General features: G+C 32.5%; 1 protein-coding gene across 1 annotated transcript in view; it reads left to right on the top strand.

Annotated features, from left to right (window-relative positions):
* LOC139495803 (uncharacterized) overlaps positions 1–18,534 on the top strand; it is a 29,978-nt gene extending 11,444 nt beyond the window's left edge. Inside the window, exons 8-19 of the mRNA XM_071284175.1 lie at positions 388–588; positions 1,063–1,293; positions 1,687–1,910; positions 2,943–3,039; positions 4,428–4,565; positions 4,948–5,043; positions 7,807–7,923; positions 9,518–9,606; positions 12,800–12,925; positions 14,261–14,356; positions 17,065–17,153; positions 18,276–18,534. Of these exons, the coding sequence (XP_071140276.1) occupies positions 388–588; positions 1,063–1,293; positions 1,687–1,910; positions 2,943–3,039; positions 4,428–4,565; positions 4,948–5,043; positions 7,807–7,923; positions 9,518–9,606; positions 12,800–12,925; positions 14,261–14,356; positions 17,065–17,153; positions 18,276–18,420 (1,649 nt within the window). The 3' untranslated portion in view covers positions 18,421–18,534. The remainder of the gene's footprint in view (positions 1–387; positions 589–1,062; positions 1,294–1,686; positions 1,911–2,942; positions 3,040–4,427; positions 4,566–4,947; positions 5,044–7,806; positions 7,924–9,517; positions 9,607–12,799; positions 12,926–14,260; positions 14,357–17,064; positions 17,154–18,275) is intronic.
* Positions 18,535–18,745: the final 211 nt, after the last annotated feature.

Genomic DNA, 18,745 nt, shown 5'->3' with positions numbered 1-18,745 from the left:
AATGCTTATAAGGCCATAAAAAAGAATAGGTTTGTTTGCCCAAACGCTACCTACCAAGAAAAAAGCTGCCTACTCAAATTCTTTTATTGTCCTGATTTGAAGAAGTTTTTTTTTAATCAGATAGGCATGAAGACTAATAAACACCTGATACTTCAATTTCTCTTTTTGAAAAAAAGAAAAGAAAATGCCTACCTACCTACCCACTGTCTCAACCTTTGGGTAGGGTTTGGGCAAACCAAATTTTTTTTAATTGTGGCCTAATCACAAAAAATCTGTCTTAACAATGTGAATCCTGTATATGTATTTGGGAGGAGACTTCTGCATATTTACAAGCTGGGGCATCTGTGGCCCATAGACACCTTCTCCATTTATTATTCTCTATTTCAGATTTAAAGGTAGATTTGAAAGAAGATCACACATCACAGCTACAGATTATCAGTTTGAATGATGGTAGCCTGACTGACAACTTCTGGGCATGTGTTGAAGAGGTTTTCCAAGGGAGACAAATCCCTGTGTTTGACATTAACATTGGCTCTAATTCAGATTTATCACCAAAGTGTTTTGACTCAATCCTAAAGCTAACATCAGGTATGAATTTTTTTTCCTAATTATGAGAGTATAAACACTATGGAAAAAATACATACACAAAATGGTGGATATGTTACTGAAATATAATATAAACCTTCCTCCACCTTCCCAAGGAAATCAAAATCATGCAACAAGTGTTTTTTTACACATTGCATTGGAAAAGTATCATAAGTGGATGCCAATAGTTCTATTTTAATTTTCCTGAATTTAAAATACATTTGATACAATTTTACCACTTAATTTTTAGAGATTACTTCAGACTTGTTGATATATGAACATGCACCTTTTAAGAATCTGAAAACTGGATTTTAATCAAACAAATGGTATTCCAGTGTTTGTACTTAAAAAAAGGAAAAAATACACTTGATTAATAAATTTGTTATTGATGTTTAATAGTAACATTTTACCATTTTGAAAATATTACCCAGACTGCATTAGGTTCTGAAACAGTAAATAAGTGTATACTATTTTTAGATGGAGAAGGTATAAGTACTTTAAGAAGAATAAACTACAGTTTAAACAATCAGTGCAATGGTCTGTCAGAGAAGTTAGAAAAGTTTCAAGATCTGCAGTATGTCAACATTAGACGATGTAGGATCAAAGATCTCCACCAGATGGCAGCTGTGTACACAACAGGGAACCTGACTACACTGGTTCTAGATGGTATCAAGCTGGCTTCTACTGATACATTGCAAGCTTTAATGGGTATATTGTATTTTTATTACATTTTCCTTTGCTGTTATGCGAAATAACTTGACCGTCTGCAGTTGACTGAGTACCTGTGATGATGCATTACACTGATTCATCTCTTATTTTATTATTTGATCATTCTAGATTTTGGTTTTAATCAATTGAATGAAATTAATTGAAATTTTTTACCATTAAAGAAGGGTTTGTTTTGATTTTCTTTGATTTCACTTTTATATATTTAGACTAATACTTGATTGTTTGAAAATTTTTAAATGTTTATCTATAGCCCTGCTTAATCATTTTGGCCACTAAACATAATTGTGATCTCTTAGTTACTATACTAAACATAATACATAACATATTTAATGCAATTTGTAAATAGATTAATTAGTTTATTTATCTTAACAGGGAATGTTGTGGGATCTTCATTAAGAACTCTCAGTTTTGGAGGATGTTCCCTGTCTGCATCTGACATCGCTCCTTTGTGCCAGGCAATAAAGAAAGGGTTCCAGTTACATATGTTGAAACTGTCAGCCAATCGTTTAGAAGATGAGGGTGTGATTGACTTGTCTCAAGCTGTTGTTAGCTCTAAGACACACCCTTTAGCTGTCTTAGATTTATCAAGCAATACAGTGAGTTATAATTGACATTTGCAATGTTTTCCATTGAGCTAGCATAAATAGAAATTCCCCTCCTACTTTTTTGATTGACATGCCTTGATGTTGTTATTTATGTAATTAATAAACATTTTGGTGGAATACTCTTTATTACTATGATTTTATGGGTGCAGAATGGCATGGACTGGGTGAAACATTTATTTTCTTAGAAACTGACGATTTCATGGTTTTCAAAACTTCAGAATACAATCTAGCTGGTCTATTGGAAATTTGTACATAATTTTAGTTTCACCAATATTTCCCCCAAAAGTTATTATGAATCTTCAATAATGGGGTTTGTTTACTAAATAGATACTTCAGTGATAATTTTATAATGGTTATGACCAGTCCAATACAATAGGGCTCTTCACGGTTAGTTCGGCCATATTGGATAGGGGGCAGATTTTCATAATGGAGGTAAAAATAGTGTGAACAAAAAATACAGGAAAACATCATTAAGACAAAGCAGTTGCTTGGAAACACACATAGGATTTCCTATACTTTCATACTATTTTCACCTCTTTCCAAAAAATCTGCCCCTTATCCAATATGGCTGAACTAACCGTGAAGAGCCCTATTGGATGCATCAGATGATAAATAATACCTCACCTAAACTATCTCATAGTGGATAAATATAGTAATCAATGGGACATTTGCTACAAATATCTTTGAATTCAAATTTTGAAAAGTGCAAAATAAACTCATCATAGACTAGGATTGAAATTTTCCATTTGCGTCAGACACGTTTTTTGTCCACAAAAAAAATCATCAGTCACATACAAGACTATAGAACTATTTGGTTCTGACCAGTTCAGCATAGAAACAAATCTTACAAATTTACCTGTCCTGAATGATAACAATTTTTATCAACTTTCAAAAGCAAAATTTTCAAGTTTAAATTGCTGCTGTAAATTTTCCAGTAAAAGTTTAACTATCTCCAGTAGATAAATATAGTAATTAATGGGACCTTTTTTACTTCATATGTTTCAAATTATCATTCTGTTTTAGTTTACAGACACTGGTGCTTTAAGTTTGTCAAAGATCTTTTCCACAAAAAGTCACAAATCTCAGTTACACAGTCTCAATGTCAGCTCAAACAATATTGGTAAGATTATTATGTTTACTTATCCTCAAAATTAAACGAAGGTAATAAAGGGGTTTCTAATCTTTGTATTTATTTTACTGTTAATTTTAAATAATTTAATTTTGAATGTAACACGCCTTCTGATTGGCTGACGTTATTTTTTTATGAGCCCATAGACATAATTTAGTTATGTGACCGTGACATCATCAACGTTTTTTCATGGTTTTCTACGGTTTAAAATGGAATTTAGAATTAAATTATAAGAAATGACTTATATTTTTTCTGTCTATTCAAAATAACATAAAAAATGTAGAGTGCACACTGTTAAATAACCCGCTACGCGCGTTATTCAGTGTGCACCAAATTTTTTATGTTATTTCTTCATAGACAGAAAAAATATTACAGTCATTCCTTAATTAATTTTTAGAGGTTGAACATCTTTTAAAAACAGACATCAGGGGGAGATTTAGTATTTAGGGAGACTTCAGATGATATCTTGTGATTGACACTTATGATATAGAAAAAGGGATTACCAATATTAAACAGCACAACAGTTGACACCAACCTAAACACTTGGCACTAAAAAAAAGGCATATTTTCAGAAAAAAAAGCAACACATGGACCTGCTATATAAAAAAGATGTGGTATGATTGCCAATGAGACAACTATCCACAAAAGACCAAAATGACACAGACATTAACAACTACAGGTCACCGTACGGCCTTCAACAATGAGCAAAGCCCATACTGCATAGTCAGCTATAAAAGGCCCCGATAAGACAATGTAAAACAATTCAAACAAGAAAACTAACGGCCTTATTTATGTAAAAAAAAATTTAACGAAAAACAAATATGTAACACATAAACAAACGACAACCACTGAATTACAGGCTCCTGACTTGAGACAGACACATACATAAATAATGCTAGCCTGGCTTGTTACAACCACACATTATGACCAGTTTTGATGTGCTAAAAGTCCATGCTTGTCTATATAACGGTATGTCATATGATGTGAAAATAAAACACACAACATAAAACCAGCAATATTTTATGTATTTAAAGGATTTTATTGTTACATTTTGTGAGATTAATTAACAGTATTTCTATAACATTTAATTTTCTGTATTTTAACCATTTAGTGTGAGTCTCATTGGGGTCTAAGCGTGATGCGGGATTGCTGAATTTTTATTAGCTTGACACGTGAAAGTCAAATTATTGTGTCGTGAAAACAGGAAATGAGGTCTTGCGGGACCCGGGAAATGACAAAAATGAGAATTGCTTACGTACATAGTGTAAGTGGGATACGGGAATCTGACAAAACAGTAAGCAGGATCCGGGATCGGAACCCCCCAATGAGACCCCCTTTAGTAAGTTTATAAACATTTATTTATAGATATTTCTTAATAGGTAAAGAAGGACTGATGAGCTTGGTATCAATGGTTGGTGGGAAGTCTCCTTTACATTCTCTTCATGCTCAAAATCAAACTGAAGGTTTGAAAGAATTGGAAATGACAGAATTATTTACAAAACTTGCAACAGTATTAGGTAATGCTATCTATAAGACATGTAAGAGTAATACAATTTTTGTTTTGAACTGTGTGGGGCTAATTTCTAATATGGTACTTTTTCAGGAAAGTAAATTCCCTAATTTAACCAATTTTTATCAAGTTTTGGATTTTAAAGCTGAATGAATAAATTATCTTGAAAAATATGAATTTCCGAATATTGTAACAGAACAAAATGTAGAAAACAAAAATTCAGAGCGTTTTTTCATATTATAGTTTTCTTAAAATAAATTATTAGATTAATTAATATATATATATGAGACAACATTGCTTTATGATAAATGGCACAGTTTTTAGTCTAATTGTTGATAGTCATGTATTTCTACTTCAAAAATGTACTAATTGAATGAATTTTATGACAGGATTTAATATAAAGAAGATAGGACCTAGTGTGTCAGATCTTCCTAATTTACCTGAAGGAATACTAGTCAACTTATCATCAATGGGAGGCAATCCAGGTAATGGGAGATAACTCTAGTTATATTTGTACAACATTTCCTAACATCTTATGGATATATGATACAGAAGAGAAAGTTTCTACAAACATTTATACACATGTGTCATTAAAAAAAAATTAAGATTATTACATCTCAATTTTAGAATTTCAGATTTATAGAAGAATAAAATGAATGATTATTTTAGTCCTTATGGCACATGGTATAAGTTTCTGTCAAGAGATTTTGAAGATTAATAAAACACTATTCACAGTGCTGAATAAGACAATAGTAATGCAGGCCTTGCATTATATTATAGCTTAAACTGTAAATTTTTAAATTTGTGCATGCAATTATTATTGCAATTCTACAGAAATAACAACAGGGGCTAAGAAATTTTGTATTAGCTCACTAGCCCACGGCTAATTGGTAGCATGATTTTACTAGCCCTGTTGGAAGAACTACTAGCCCAGCAAAACTGACCCGCCAGCCCTAGTATGCCTCACAAATTCAGAGTTTGCTGCAAAAACAATGAATTATATAAAGTTAACAATTTTTATCCATTTTACAGTAGATTTGTGCAAATTGGATACTCAAAACTATCCAATTACTGGCATTAGCAGATATATATAAGTAATTGATAATTGAATATTCACTGAATATTCTTTAATAGTGAGTTGCCCAAATCCTGACATGATACAAGTCTTCAAGTACTAAAGGGTTTTTACCAGATACATTATCGCGTTTGTTTAAAAGAAAAAAAGATAAAAATTCATCATTTGGCGAAAGTAATATGTAAAATGATTTATTTCCCTCCATCTTGTTTATTTACTTTTTTTCGAGTTTCTCGGACTTTACCCGATCAGACAATACTCGGAATTCGCCTTGACCTCATTAAGATTCGGACAGAAAATCAATAATCAGCTGATTGCATTTTATAGCTATCGACAACAAAAGACTAATTAATAAAGGTGTTGATTGAATTGTTTGACAAAATGATATGGATAAATGGCTTCCGCTAAATGTCACATACTGAATTTATTTACCACTTTGCGAAGCACGTGTTAAGCAAACTATTGACGTCTCCTCTCCCTGTAAATATAGTTTAGAAAAGAAAGCTGTTGTTGTGACGAAAAATGTTCAAAAGCAAGAAAAATCTCCGATTTAAAACTTTAATTATCCTTTGACTTTAATATAGGTAATTGATTAGGGAGACTACTTTACAGTCGTTTGAGTGACACGTGTTTCAAGCATAGTTTTACGATGGTCAAGAAAAGAAAACTGTCGTTATGAAGAAATCTATCAAAAAGGTTGAACAGCCAAACAGACGCCCCACTTCGGAAAGCGTTTTACTGCCGGTCGGGAGAAGACCCAAGTGACCATATTTCTATTCCCCAGTCACCATTGGGGACTTTAAAACTCGAATTCATTTGAATTTCAATGAAGATTATCATGATTGATGAAAATTTGTTGCATCAAGTTTAACCTGATGCTTTTTGTTATCTATTAATCATGTGTTTCTTTGTCTAATATGTTCTCCTATTTATTTGTATTGTACTCCTGTTATATTATGTTGTCATTTCAATGTTATATTTAACATTGCCATTAAAGTGTAAGGCTTGGCATGCCTCAAAACCAGGTTCAACCCACCCTTTTTCTCTTTAAAATGTCCTGTTCCAAGTCAGGAAGATGGCCATTGTTATATTATTGTTCGTTTTAGTGTGTGTTAAATTATCACGTTGCGTCGTTTTCTCTTATTTTTAGTGTAAATTCACATTGCGATAAGACGTGTCATGGTACTTGTCTATCCCAAATTCATGTTTTTGGTTTTGATGTTATATTTGTTATTCTCATGGGATTTTGTCTGATGCTTAGTCCGTTTCTGTGTGTGTTACATTACAGTGTTGTGTAGTTGTTCTCCTCTTATATTTAATTCGTTTCCCTCGGTTTTAGTTTTTTACCCACATTTAGTTTTTGTCCATGGATTTATGAGTTTTGAACAGCGGTATAGTACTGTTGTCTTTATTTAAGTTTTCCGAGAATGTTATTGATTAGATCATGGTTTTGGAGGCAAAATGGCGTCCATAACATGTTTCAAAAGTTATATCGGACAAAAGTCAGGATTCTGCTGTCAAAAAGGATTCACAATAATATTGCAATAAATTATTCAGAAGAAGGTGCATTCAGGTTGCATATCAAGCCTGTACTGATACATCGATATTGAAAGTACGGGATCCATTCAGAGTTATTTGTTCTATTTTAAAACTTGTACAAAATAAGTTAACATTCTGATGACGTAGTCGAATCTGATTGGCTTAGATAGAAAAGTGATGAGGGGAGTTTCCTCGTTCTATTTTAGAAACGCCAATAATTTTTTGTCACTAGTCCGTCGGGCATATTGGGTTACAAATTTAGTTGCCCTAGGCCTAAATGTTGTAGTGTCGGGCTAGTGAAATTTTTAACCCCTGAACAAGAAGAGAGATATATTATTGTGATTTCAGCAAATACTGTATAAAAAAATGCTACCAAGATTAAAAATGCCTATTTTTAATTTTTAAAACATTCTCCTATCATATCCAGTTGCACTTTTCACAATATCGTAATACAACATAGCTAAAATTTTAGAAAATTTCAGTAATTGAAATAAATATTTACAAATTTAACAGATCCTTGTGAGAGCAAGAAGAAGTTTGCCAAATAAAAACCTCAACTTGAACTGTTATTATTTCCTAAATTTAAAAGTAATTATATTACCATTTAGTGACAATTTTCTTCTTTCTTTTTCAGGAGAGACAGGATCCTTGCTTGACAGTCAAAGAATACTAACAGATTATCGAAATGATAAAATACCTACCATGACTTTTGGACATATACAAGAACTATGTGCCTGGTTAAAAAATACAGGTAAACTTACAGCTCTAGTGATAGGCAAAAATGTTTAGCTAACAGGGGTTTAAATTTACTTAAAAGTAATGGATGGTCCAGGACCTTCGACCAAAAATACTCAAAGGTCAACCTATATTCTTAGAAGGTTTAATTTTATTATTGCTGCAATCTTGTTTACATTGGTTTCAAAAGTAGTTCTGTCAACATCATCTATAAAAAAAAAATAACTTCAAGAGCCATTACTGGAAGACCTCTCGACCAATCATGAATGCATTCCAAAATATGCAAATCATTAAAGAATTATTAGCTCACCTGGCCCAAAGGGCAAAGTGAGCTTTTTTCATCACTTTGCGTCCGTCGTCCGGCGTTAGCTTTACAAAAATCTTCTCCTCTAAGACTACTGGCATAAATCAAACCAAACTTGGCCACAATCATCATTGAGGTATCTAGTTTTAAAAATGTGTGGCGTGACCCGGTCAACCAACCAAGATGGCCGCCACGGCTAAAAATAGAACATATGGGTAAAATGCAGTTTTTGGCTTATAACTCAAAAACCAAACCATTCTGAGGAAATCTGACATGGAGGTAAAAATGTTTATTATGTCAAGATCTATCTGCCCTGAAATTTTCAGATGAATTGGTCAATCAGTTGTTGGGTTGCTGCCCCTGAATTGGTAATTTTGAGGAAATTTTGCTGTTTTTGGTTATTATCTTGAATATTATTATAGATAGAGATAAACTGTAAACAGCAATAATGTTCAGCAAAGTAAGATCTACAAATAAGTCAACATGACCAAAATGGTCAGTTGACCCGTTTAGGAGTTATTGCCCTTTATAGTCAATTTTTAATCATTTTTCGTAAATTAAAGTAATCTTTTACAAAAATCTTCTCCTCTGAAACTACTCGGCCAAATTAATCCAAACTTGGCCACAATCATCTTTGGGGTATCTAGTTTAAAAATGTGTGGCGTGACCTGGTCAACCAACTAAGATGGCCGCCACTGCTAAAAATAAAACATAAGGGTAAAATGCAGTTTTTGGCTTATAACTATGAAACCAAAGCATTTAGAGCAAATCTGACAAGAAGTTAAATTGTTAATCAAGTCAATATCTATCTGCCCTGAATTTTTCAGATGAATTGGACAACTGGTTGTTGGGTTGCTGCCCTCCGATTGGTAATTTTTAAAGAAATTTTGTCGTTTTTGGTTATCTTGAATACTATTATAGATAGAGATAAACTGTAAACAGCAATAATGTTCAGCAAAGTAAGATCTACAAATAAGTCAACATGACCTAAATGGTCAATTGACCCCTTAAGGAGTTATTGCCCTTGATAGTCAATTTTTAACAGTTTTCATTAATTTGGTAAATTTATGTAATTTTTTACCAAATATAGTTCTCTGTTACTAATGGGCAAAGTTCATTATAGATATAATTGTAAGAAGCAAAATCGTTCAGTAAAGTAAGAACTTCAAACACATCACCATCACCAAAATACAATTTTGTCATGAATCCATTTGTGTCCTTTGTTTAATATGCACATAGACCAAGGTGAGCGACACAGGCTCTTTAGAGCCTCTAGTTATAACAGTTACTGTATTATATATTGTAGGAAATGATATATGTGTTTGGTCCAGCGAAGAGTGGGGACTGATAACTGGATCAGGTCGACCTACTACTGATGCACCATCATGGCTGCAGGTATTGAAGATTTTAAGCTATTGCTTTTGTAATTATACCCCCGCTTGAAAAAGTGGGGGTATACTGTTTTACCTCTGTCTGTCCGTCCGTCCATCAGTCCGTCCGTCCATCAGTCCGTCCGTCAGTCAGTCCGTCCCATGAAACTTTCGTCACATTTTTCTCAGGAACTACAATACAGGGATTTCTGAAATTTGGTTTCAGGGTTTATCTAAGTCAGCTATACCGTGTGATGCGTTTTCAGATTGATCACTTGACAACTTCCTGTTTACCGAACACTTGTATGATTTTACACATTATAGCCAAGTTGAAAATTTTCGTCACATTTTTCTCAGGAACTACAATACAAGGATTTCTGAAATTTGCTTTCAGGATTTATATAAGTCAGCTATACGGTGTGATGCGTTTTCAGATTCATCACTCGACAACTTCCTGTTTACCGAACACTTGCATATTTTTACACTATTAATATTATCCACTTGCGGCGGGGGTATCATCAGTGAGCAGTAGCTCGCAGTTTCACTTGTTTGTTATTTGTTAAATGTCAAATAAAAGAAAGGATAGTCAATAAACAGAGAGGATTAATTATATTGCTATGCTATTCTTTACATTGTCAATACTGTAAATTCAGAAATTATCCAGAGGTTTTTATTATTGCGAAAAATGGGACGGAATTGTAAAGACAATAATTTAAACTCGCATTTTAAACTATTTTATATGAATTAAAGAGGTTTTTATCTCAAAATCGTAAAAATTAAAATCGCATTTAAGTCTAAAATGACAAAATCGCAATATTGAATGGAAGCAATAATTTCTGAATTTACAGTAACTAAGGAAAAAAACTACAATGAGTGCCTATAAGAAGCAAGATGTTATTTAAGGAATGACTGTAATATTTTTTCTGTCTATGAAGAAATAACATAAAAAAAATTGTACACACTGAATAACACGCGTAGTCGGTTATTTAACAATGTGCACGAAATTTTTTATGTTATTTCAAATAGACAGAAAAAATATTACAGTCATTTCTTATAATTTAATTCTAAATTCCATTTTAAACCGTAGAAAATTATGAAAAAACATTAATGATGTGACGGTCACATGACTAAATTATGTCTATAGGCTCATAACAAAATAACGTCAGCCAATCAGAAGACGTGTTACATCCAAAATTAAATTATAAACAAATCAATTTGAGTTTGAATCATTAATAAGAAATATTAATTATATGACAAGCAAAATTATATATTGTCTTTCAATAAAATGTTCAATATAAAAATAAGAAGGTGTCGTATGATTTGCCAATGCAACAACTCTCCTCAAGTGACCATACGAAACTAAAATTAATTACTATAAGCTTCTGCTCAGTCTTCAACAATGAGTAAATGCATAGTCAGCTATAAAAGGACTCAAAATTACAAGTTTAAACCAATTAAAATAAGAAAACTTACGGCTTAATATGTGAACAAAGTTATGAATAAAAACAAATATGTTACACAACAACAAATGAGGCTTAAATTAAAATATTGATTGTTTGCCCTTTACCGACCGACCCTATAAATTCGTTGCGCCTGAAAATCTTTTATTTGTATTTACCAGCAAGTTTTTATTTTATTTTATTTTTTCGTTCCTACCAAAAATCTTATATTTGTATTTCCCGCTCAAAACTATTTTATCCGGAATTCTCGGGTTTTATCTTTAACGTATAAGGTCCAGTCCGTTTGGTATCACCTGAGTGTTTGACATGAACACTTGCATTTGAAGTTTCAAAGCATTTGTTTGAAATCGATGTTCAGCATGTGAACGCTTCCTGAAATCATGATATGACATACGCTACTCTGTACCTTTATACTTAAAGAGCAGGGTTCATTTACCAATAAGTTCGTTTGATACAAAATTATCAACGTGTGTACAAACTAATTTGTGAACGGACACGTGTTGTATTCTTTGTAAGGATTGCCTTTTGTGATCCGCAGATCGGGATGATTATGTTAACGATGCCGCTATATTATTTATATCTGATTTGAATCAAAAGTGACAAAACCCTGTAAAATGGAGAATATCTGGCAGTAAAATCGCCAAGTTGTCCATACAGATCATTTATAAATGTGATGTAAAATACGTGACAATTGTCAGAGTTTTAAGTCTTGTAGCATTTTTATTGGAAACAAAGGCACACACGATGTTTTTTAACACTCGACTTTTTCTACTAGTTATGTATGTCTGTCTGGACATATCTTATCAGTACAAAGTTATCTTTTACAGAAAATCTTAAGGTAAGCATACAAATTACGTAGTACAAAATATAAGTGCAATTAAGTTCAAACTCTTCAAAGTTCCAGGCATATTAACGTTGAAGATATGCGGTACAGCTCTATATTTTGATATTTTAAAACAAAATAGTACTGTGCATGTGAATTAGCTTCACATTCTACGTGATATTTTTTTTTTAAACTAATAGTCCCAGAAAACTTATTTGCAAAAAAAACCGGACACAAATGACATTATGCAGAGTTTGTATCTATAAAATAAAATATTATACCTACCTGCCTTCCCATGACAAATAATATACCGAGCCAAGTTATTTTTTTGGGGAAAAAAATAAAATATTTTACCTACCTACCTACCCTGTTTCAAAACATAGGGTCGGAAAAGGGCAAACAAACAATATTTTAATTTAGGCCTGACAACCATTGAATTACAGGCTCCTGGCTTGGGACAGCAACATACAGAATGTGGTGGGGTAAAACTAGTTAGTTGCTGACAAATACTAGTTAGTATATAGATAAAAAACAAATTGATATTTACAATGGAATAAAACATTTGATGATAAATAGTGCACAACATCTATAGCAAGTACCTCACAGTACCTTAGTAATCTATTTGTAAATTGAGAACTGGGTTAAGGTGGTACCTAACACTACAGGGAGATAACTCTGTAAAGTCAGCTAAACGTTTTGATAAGTTGCGTTGTAAAAGGAATATTAAGCTTCTCAAAATTGGTGTTTGTCAAATTGCTATATAACCAGTGTTATTTTTCTGACAAAACGGTTGGTTTGAAATTAATTTTTTTATGTTTTTGTTAAAGTGTAAAAGTGAATACTTTGTCAAAATTTTATTAAATTTAAATGAGCCAAATTAATTTTAGTGAAAGTGTTGGGTACCACCTTAAAGTCCATTTAATATTTTATTTCAGCTTGAGGCAAAGAGATCAAAAGCTTTGTATCTAAGTAACTTGCCTGGCAACACAACACAGCAGAAAATGGATGCTATGTTTGAAATGGAGGCTGATTGTAACTTGGATGAAGTTTGTCTGATGAAGGTAAGAGATAAAAACAGTCCAAAATGTCAAAAGTTTTCGGTGGTAAAATTTTGTTATTAATTTAAAGATACCAGACCTAGAATTGTGTATGACAAATTTGCGTTTTGGACTACAAATTTTAAATGACTCATCAGGGACAATCAATTATTAAAACGTCAAAATAAAGTACAAAATTGAAGATCATTGATGAATATTTTGAAAATATAACTAAAGTTTTCTATTCCTAGGGTAAAAAATTTAAATTAAATTTTTAGAGATTATATAGATATAGAAAGATGTGGTGTGAGTGCCAATGAGACAACTCTCCATCTAAATAACAATTTATAAAAGTAAACCATTATTGGTCAATGTACGGCCTTCAACACGGAGCCTTGGCTCACACCGAACAATAAGCTATAAAGGGGTCCAAAATTACTATTGTGAAACCATTCAAACGGGGAAACCAACGGTCTTATCTATGCGTATATTGGCAAAACAAAAATATCCTTAAAAAAATCAAATTTCTCTCAAATTATTCCAGGCACTCCAACTTATTCCATCAATAAAAAATGACAGCCTTAAAATAGCTTTTAGTGCTGAAAGTGGCATTACACATACACAAATAAACCTATCAGATAATTAGGGCCCCGCCGACTAAGGCGGGTCGCCCTATAGTGATCAGTCTGTCCGTCCGTCCGTCTGTCCGTCTGTCGTACCGTCCGTCTGTCCGTCCGTCCGTAACACTTTAACTTTGTGTCCGCTCTATATCTTAAAAACCGTTATGATTTCAAAGTTTATACTTGACATCCATTTTAACCAACACCAGAGGGTGTGTCATGATGTATGTAAAACTTCCTAGGTCAAAGGTCAAGGTCAAAAACTTTGGTTTCAGTTGACAACCCTGTGTCCTGTGGTGAAGATCGTGTCCGCTCTATATCTTGAGAACCGTTATGATTTCAAAGTTTATACTTGACATGTATATGAACCAACACCAGAGGGTGTGTCATAATTTATGAACGACTGCCTAGGGCAAAGTGCAAAGTTCAAGGTCAAAAACTTTGGTTTCAGTTGACAACCCCATGTCCTATGGTAAAGATCGTGTCCGCTCTATATCTTGAGAACTGTTATCATTTCAAAGTTTATACTTGACATGTTTATAAACCAACACCAAAGGGTGTGTCATAATTTATTTACAACTTCCTAGGTCAAAGGTCAAGGTCAAAAACTTTGATTTCAGTTGACAAACCCATGTCCTATGGTAAAGATACAATTTTTTAATGCACATTATTCACAGCGGGGCCCACAGAGATGGCTCCAATCTCAATGATATCTAGTTATATTTTTTTCTGTTTGTAGGACCCTGTAACTAGGAGTATAAATGGTACAGGTTGGGTTACAATGTTAGATGATCAGTCTATACAGAAAGCTATAGACTTTTTTAATTCTGGAGAGGTGAGTTCATTTGATTCGGTCACCCCAAACCCTCTTGTTTGAAAACTTGTAAACAGTTAACATCCCCACCCCTAAACCATATGTATTCTTGTATGGGACAATAAAACAAATCACATGAAATTAAATGGAAGTTCCTGGGGGTCACCCCCACCCCGTTCAATTTGAAAATGTACTATTATCTTGTAAATGGTCCAGATCCCCACCCCTAAACCATATATATTCTTGTAGGGGACAATAAAACTAATGAAATGAAATAAAAGGGAAGTACCTGGGGTCGTCCCCACCCCGTTCAATTTGAGAATGTGCTATTATCTTGTTAAGCCATAAATATTCTTGTATGAGAAAAAAATTCAAATCAAATGAACATGGGACCATATGAATAGGAAGTAATTGGAGCTTTGTTTGGGAGACTTCGTAACAGCATCCTCTTCGTAACAGCATCCTGTTACAATTACTTCTTGTTGTGTTTTTACTTTTTATGGTTCTCTGATCAATGTTAGTTTAATTTGATTTGGTCAATTTGTCATTAATGATCCAATAAGCAATGAGGACCACTTTATTTGGTGTATGGAATGGTTTTAAGGTGTAAATGTCTGTCCAACAGGTTTCATCTGAAATTAGACTCATTTTCATACTTTGTTCATCAATGTTTAGTTTTCTTGGTTATGTAAAATGTCTGTTCCTCATATGCTATAAACAATAGGTTAACTTTGTTTGGTGTATGGAATGATTACATGGTAAGCATGTTGTCTGGTAGGTTTTTATCTAACCTTGACTTTGTTTTATACTGTGGATTCATTATTATTCGTTTGATACCAAATTTAGATGTTCAAAGAATGACAAATTTTCTATAGGCTTGTATGTAGACTTTTGCAAAACCACGAAATTAAATATCCATTAAAATGCAAGTTTTCCTTAATACACGAAAATTGGTACCCATAAAAATAAATGAATTCACAATAAGTCATATTTTGTGGTTTTGTCTTTAATCTTTTATGTATATTAAGCAATAGGTCAACTATATGTATTGTATGAAATGATTGTAAGGTGTACATTTTTTTGCCTGGAGGGTTCACCTGACCTTGATCTCATTTTAATTATTAATTAATAATCTAAAGTTTACAATCTACACATGATAGTTGTAGTTAACCCTTAATGTTTTGTTGGTCAATGTTATTTTTCATGGTTTAGTCCATTTATCAGATACTATATATTTTGTATTTGGATTTTTAAGGTAAACATATCTGTCTGGATTGGTTGATCTGACCTTGATCTCATTTACATATCTGTCTGTATTGGTTGATCTGACATCAGGGGTTAAGAAATGTTGTTATAGCTCACTAGTCCAGGGCTAATTGGTATCAGTATTTTCCTAGCCCTGTTGGAAGAACTACTAGCCCAACAAAACTGACCTGCTAGCCCCGAGTATGCCTCAAAAATTCAGAGTTTGCTGCAATTAAATGAATTCTATAAACTTAACAATTTTTATCAATCGTACAGTAGATTTTTGCAAATTGGATAGCCAAAACTTATGTCAGCAAAAAACTATCCCATTATCAGATATATTGAATTAATCGATAACTGAATATTCATTGAATATTCTGTAATAATGAGTTGACCAAATCCAGAGATGGTACAAGTCTTGACCACTGCTATACATGGTTATATAAAAGGATTGGAGTGATTTTATCAGATTCATCATCACGTTTGTGTAAAAGAATTATAAGCTGGTTATATGTAATGCTCATATTTGTTTTCAGTTTAAAAATTCTATTTATTAAAATAAATCAGATGACCTCAAATATTTATGTGAATAAATATCACCATCAATCGTTTGTGTCTTTTATAATTGTTTTATAAAGGAAGTACAGTAATATCCATATTTACATTTATCATTGATAAGCTAATTGTGGGCTATAAATAGATTACAAACTGAGCACAGTCTCTAAACTGAAATTGTAATTGTTATAAATTTTATTTCTTGAAAATTCCAATTCATTTGAATATCAATGAAGATAATCATGATTGATGAAAGTTTTCTGAAGACTGTTAATGTTTAGGTCATGGTTCTGGAGGCTTCTTCACAGTATGTAAACAAAAACAAAATAGCGTCCTAACATGTTTCAAAAGTTATATCTGACAAAAGTCAGGTTTCTGTTGTCAAAAGGGATTCACATTTATATTGCAATAAATTATTCAGAAGGAGGTACAATCAGGTTACATTATATTTCTCTGGTTGCATAAGCAATGTATACCCCCTGTACTGATCGACAAATCGATATTGGAAGTACGGGATCCACCCCGAGTTATTTGTACTATTTTAAAACTTGTACAAAATCAGTTCAAATTCTGGGAATCCCCGATGACGTAGTCGAATCTGATTGGCTAAGATAGAATAGTGATGAAGGGATATTCCACTTTCTATTTTGGAAACGCCACGAATGTTTTGTTACTAGTCCGTCGGGCATATTGGGTTACAAGTTTTGGTTGCCCGAGGCCAAAATGCTGTAGTCCCGGGCGTCGTGCTAGTGGAATTTTTAACCCCTGGACATTGATCTCATTTACATTGTTCATTAATAATCTTTTAGTTTGTGCAACACTTGCACTGTAACTTTCATATAGCTCACTTTCAACGTAAAGTCAAGTAAAGCAGGTGAGACATTTCATTATGTACACTCATGATATAATAATGATTTATCTCTTTCCAGGCAAAAGTTTTTGGTCAGCCTTTCAAGATCTCCAAAATAAACATTAAAGTAGATGATGAAGCAAACTCACTAGCAGAAGCTCAGGCATTGTAAGTTTTTTATGATATATGTAGCTTTTTATGCCTAATCTATGATAGTAGAGGGGGCATTATGTTTTCTGGTCTGTACATCTGTTTGTCCATTCATTCGTCCGTTCGTCCTGCTTCAGTTTAAAGATTTTGGTCAAGGTAGTTTTTGATGAAGTTTGAAACTTAGTGCACATGTTCCTTATGATATGATCTTTCTAATTTTAAAGCCAAATAAGAGTTTTGACCCCAATTTTACGGTCCACTGAACATAGAAATGATAGTGCGAGTGGCCATCCGTGTACTGGGGACACATTCTTGTTATCGCTGTTCTGCAGATGGTCAACACAATTCAGATTGTTCCAGAAGTAGTTTGAAAAATTGTAAGCTTCTTATAAGTAACTATGTTTTGTAAACCAGTGTCAATTTTAAATAAAACTTTTTGAAAAAATAATACAACATTGGGATACATTTTATTTTTATTTTATTTTTTTAAAATTCAAAAAGTCTAAATATAAAATATGTATAACATACATGTATCATACAAATAAGAAATCTGATGAGAATTGAGGTATTTTTGTAATATGGCCTTTTTTAAACAAAGTTTTAAGTAATTAATAAGTCATTTTAAGATTTGTAAATATTATATGTCTATTCTCCTCGTAAAAAACCTCAGTTATTAAAACAGGAACTTTATTCATTTTCTTTCTCAAACTTTCAGCCCTAATTAACTAGAATATGAATAAGTAAGGAAAGGTATTGTTTCCTTGAAAACATAAGACTTCAAAATCTCAAGTAAATATATTTTTATGGTTATTAGGTTTCAGATCTAATTAAATTGAACATTGCGTTGCATTGAGGTTTGAAAAAAATATAGAATATTGCATTTATTTGTTCAAAGTCTATTGAAAGTGATCCCTCTGATGTTAAGTATATATACGAACAACATAGATATATTTGTTACTGAAAATTTGGGATTTTAGGAGATTTTTATTTTTACTATCTCAATGGTTAAAGATGCATAAAAAATAATTGTGTCCTTCACAACAGTTTTATAGATGTTATTAGACTATCTTGGCAGGGGATCTTTGTTTCCCCCCTTTTTTAGTCATCACAATCTGATATGATTTATATACTGTATTACAGAGAGGACTTTGAATTAAGACAGAAACAAAAACAACAAGAGGCTAAAGAATACAGATCTCTAATTCAAAGAACAACAGAAGAATCATGGAAACGTCATGCCTATAGACTAGCTCATCCTGCTTATGCTGATGGGAGAATATGGTGACAACCTGCATTGATGCATACTTTATATACTAAAAAATTAAAACATATCTAAAATACTATAATCTTATACAGTTGTGATATTGTTGATATTTACATTACAGAACATATAGATATGTTTAAGACTTGAATTTTAGTTTATTGAAGGACCTTTCCTCTCGGTCATAAAACTTTCGAGTTAGTTTTAAGTACTCGTTCTCCAAATTTAACCAATCATAATGCTGGATTTCATGTTTCAAGCACGATTTTTCTGCCACGAGCACTGAGCAAAGCTTTATGACTTCAAGCCCTTATGTCTGATTTTATAAATATACTGTAAATTGTAAAAA

The sequence above is a fragment of the Mytilus edulis genome, chromosome 11 (assembly GCF_963676685.1).
Source record: "Mytilus edulis chromosome 11, xbMytEdul2.2, whole genome shotgun sequence".
Lineage (NCBI taxonomy): Eukaryota > Metazoa > Mollusca > Bivalvia > Mytilida > Mytilidae > Mytilus > Mytilus edulis.
Note: the sequence above shows the minus strand (reverse complement) of the source record. Positions and strands in the feature narration are given on the sequence as shown.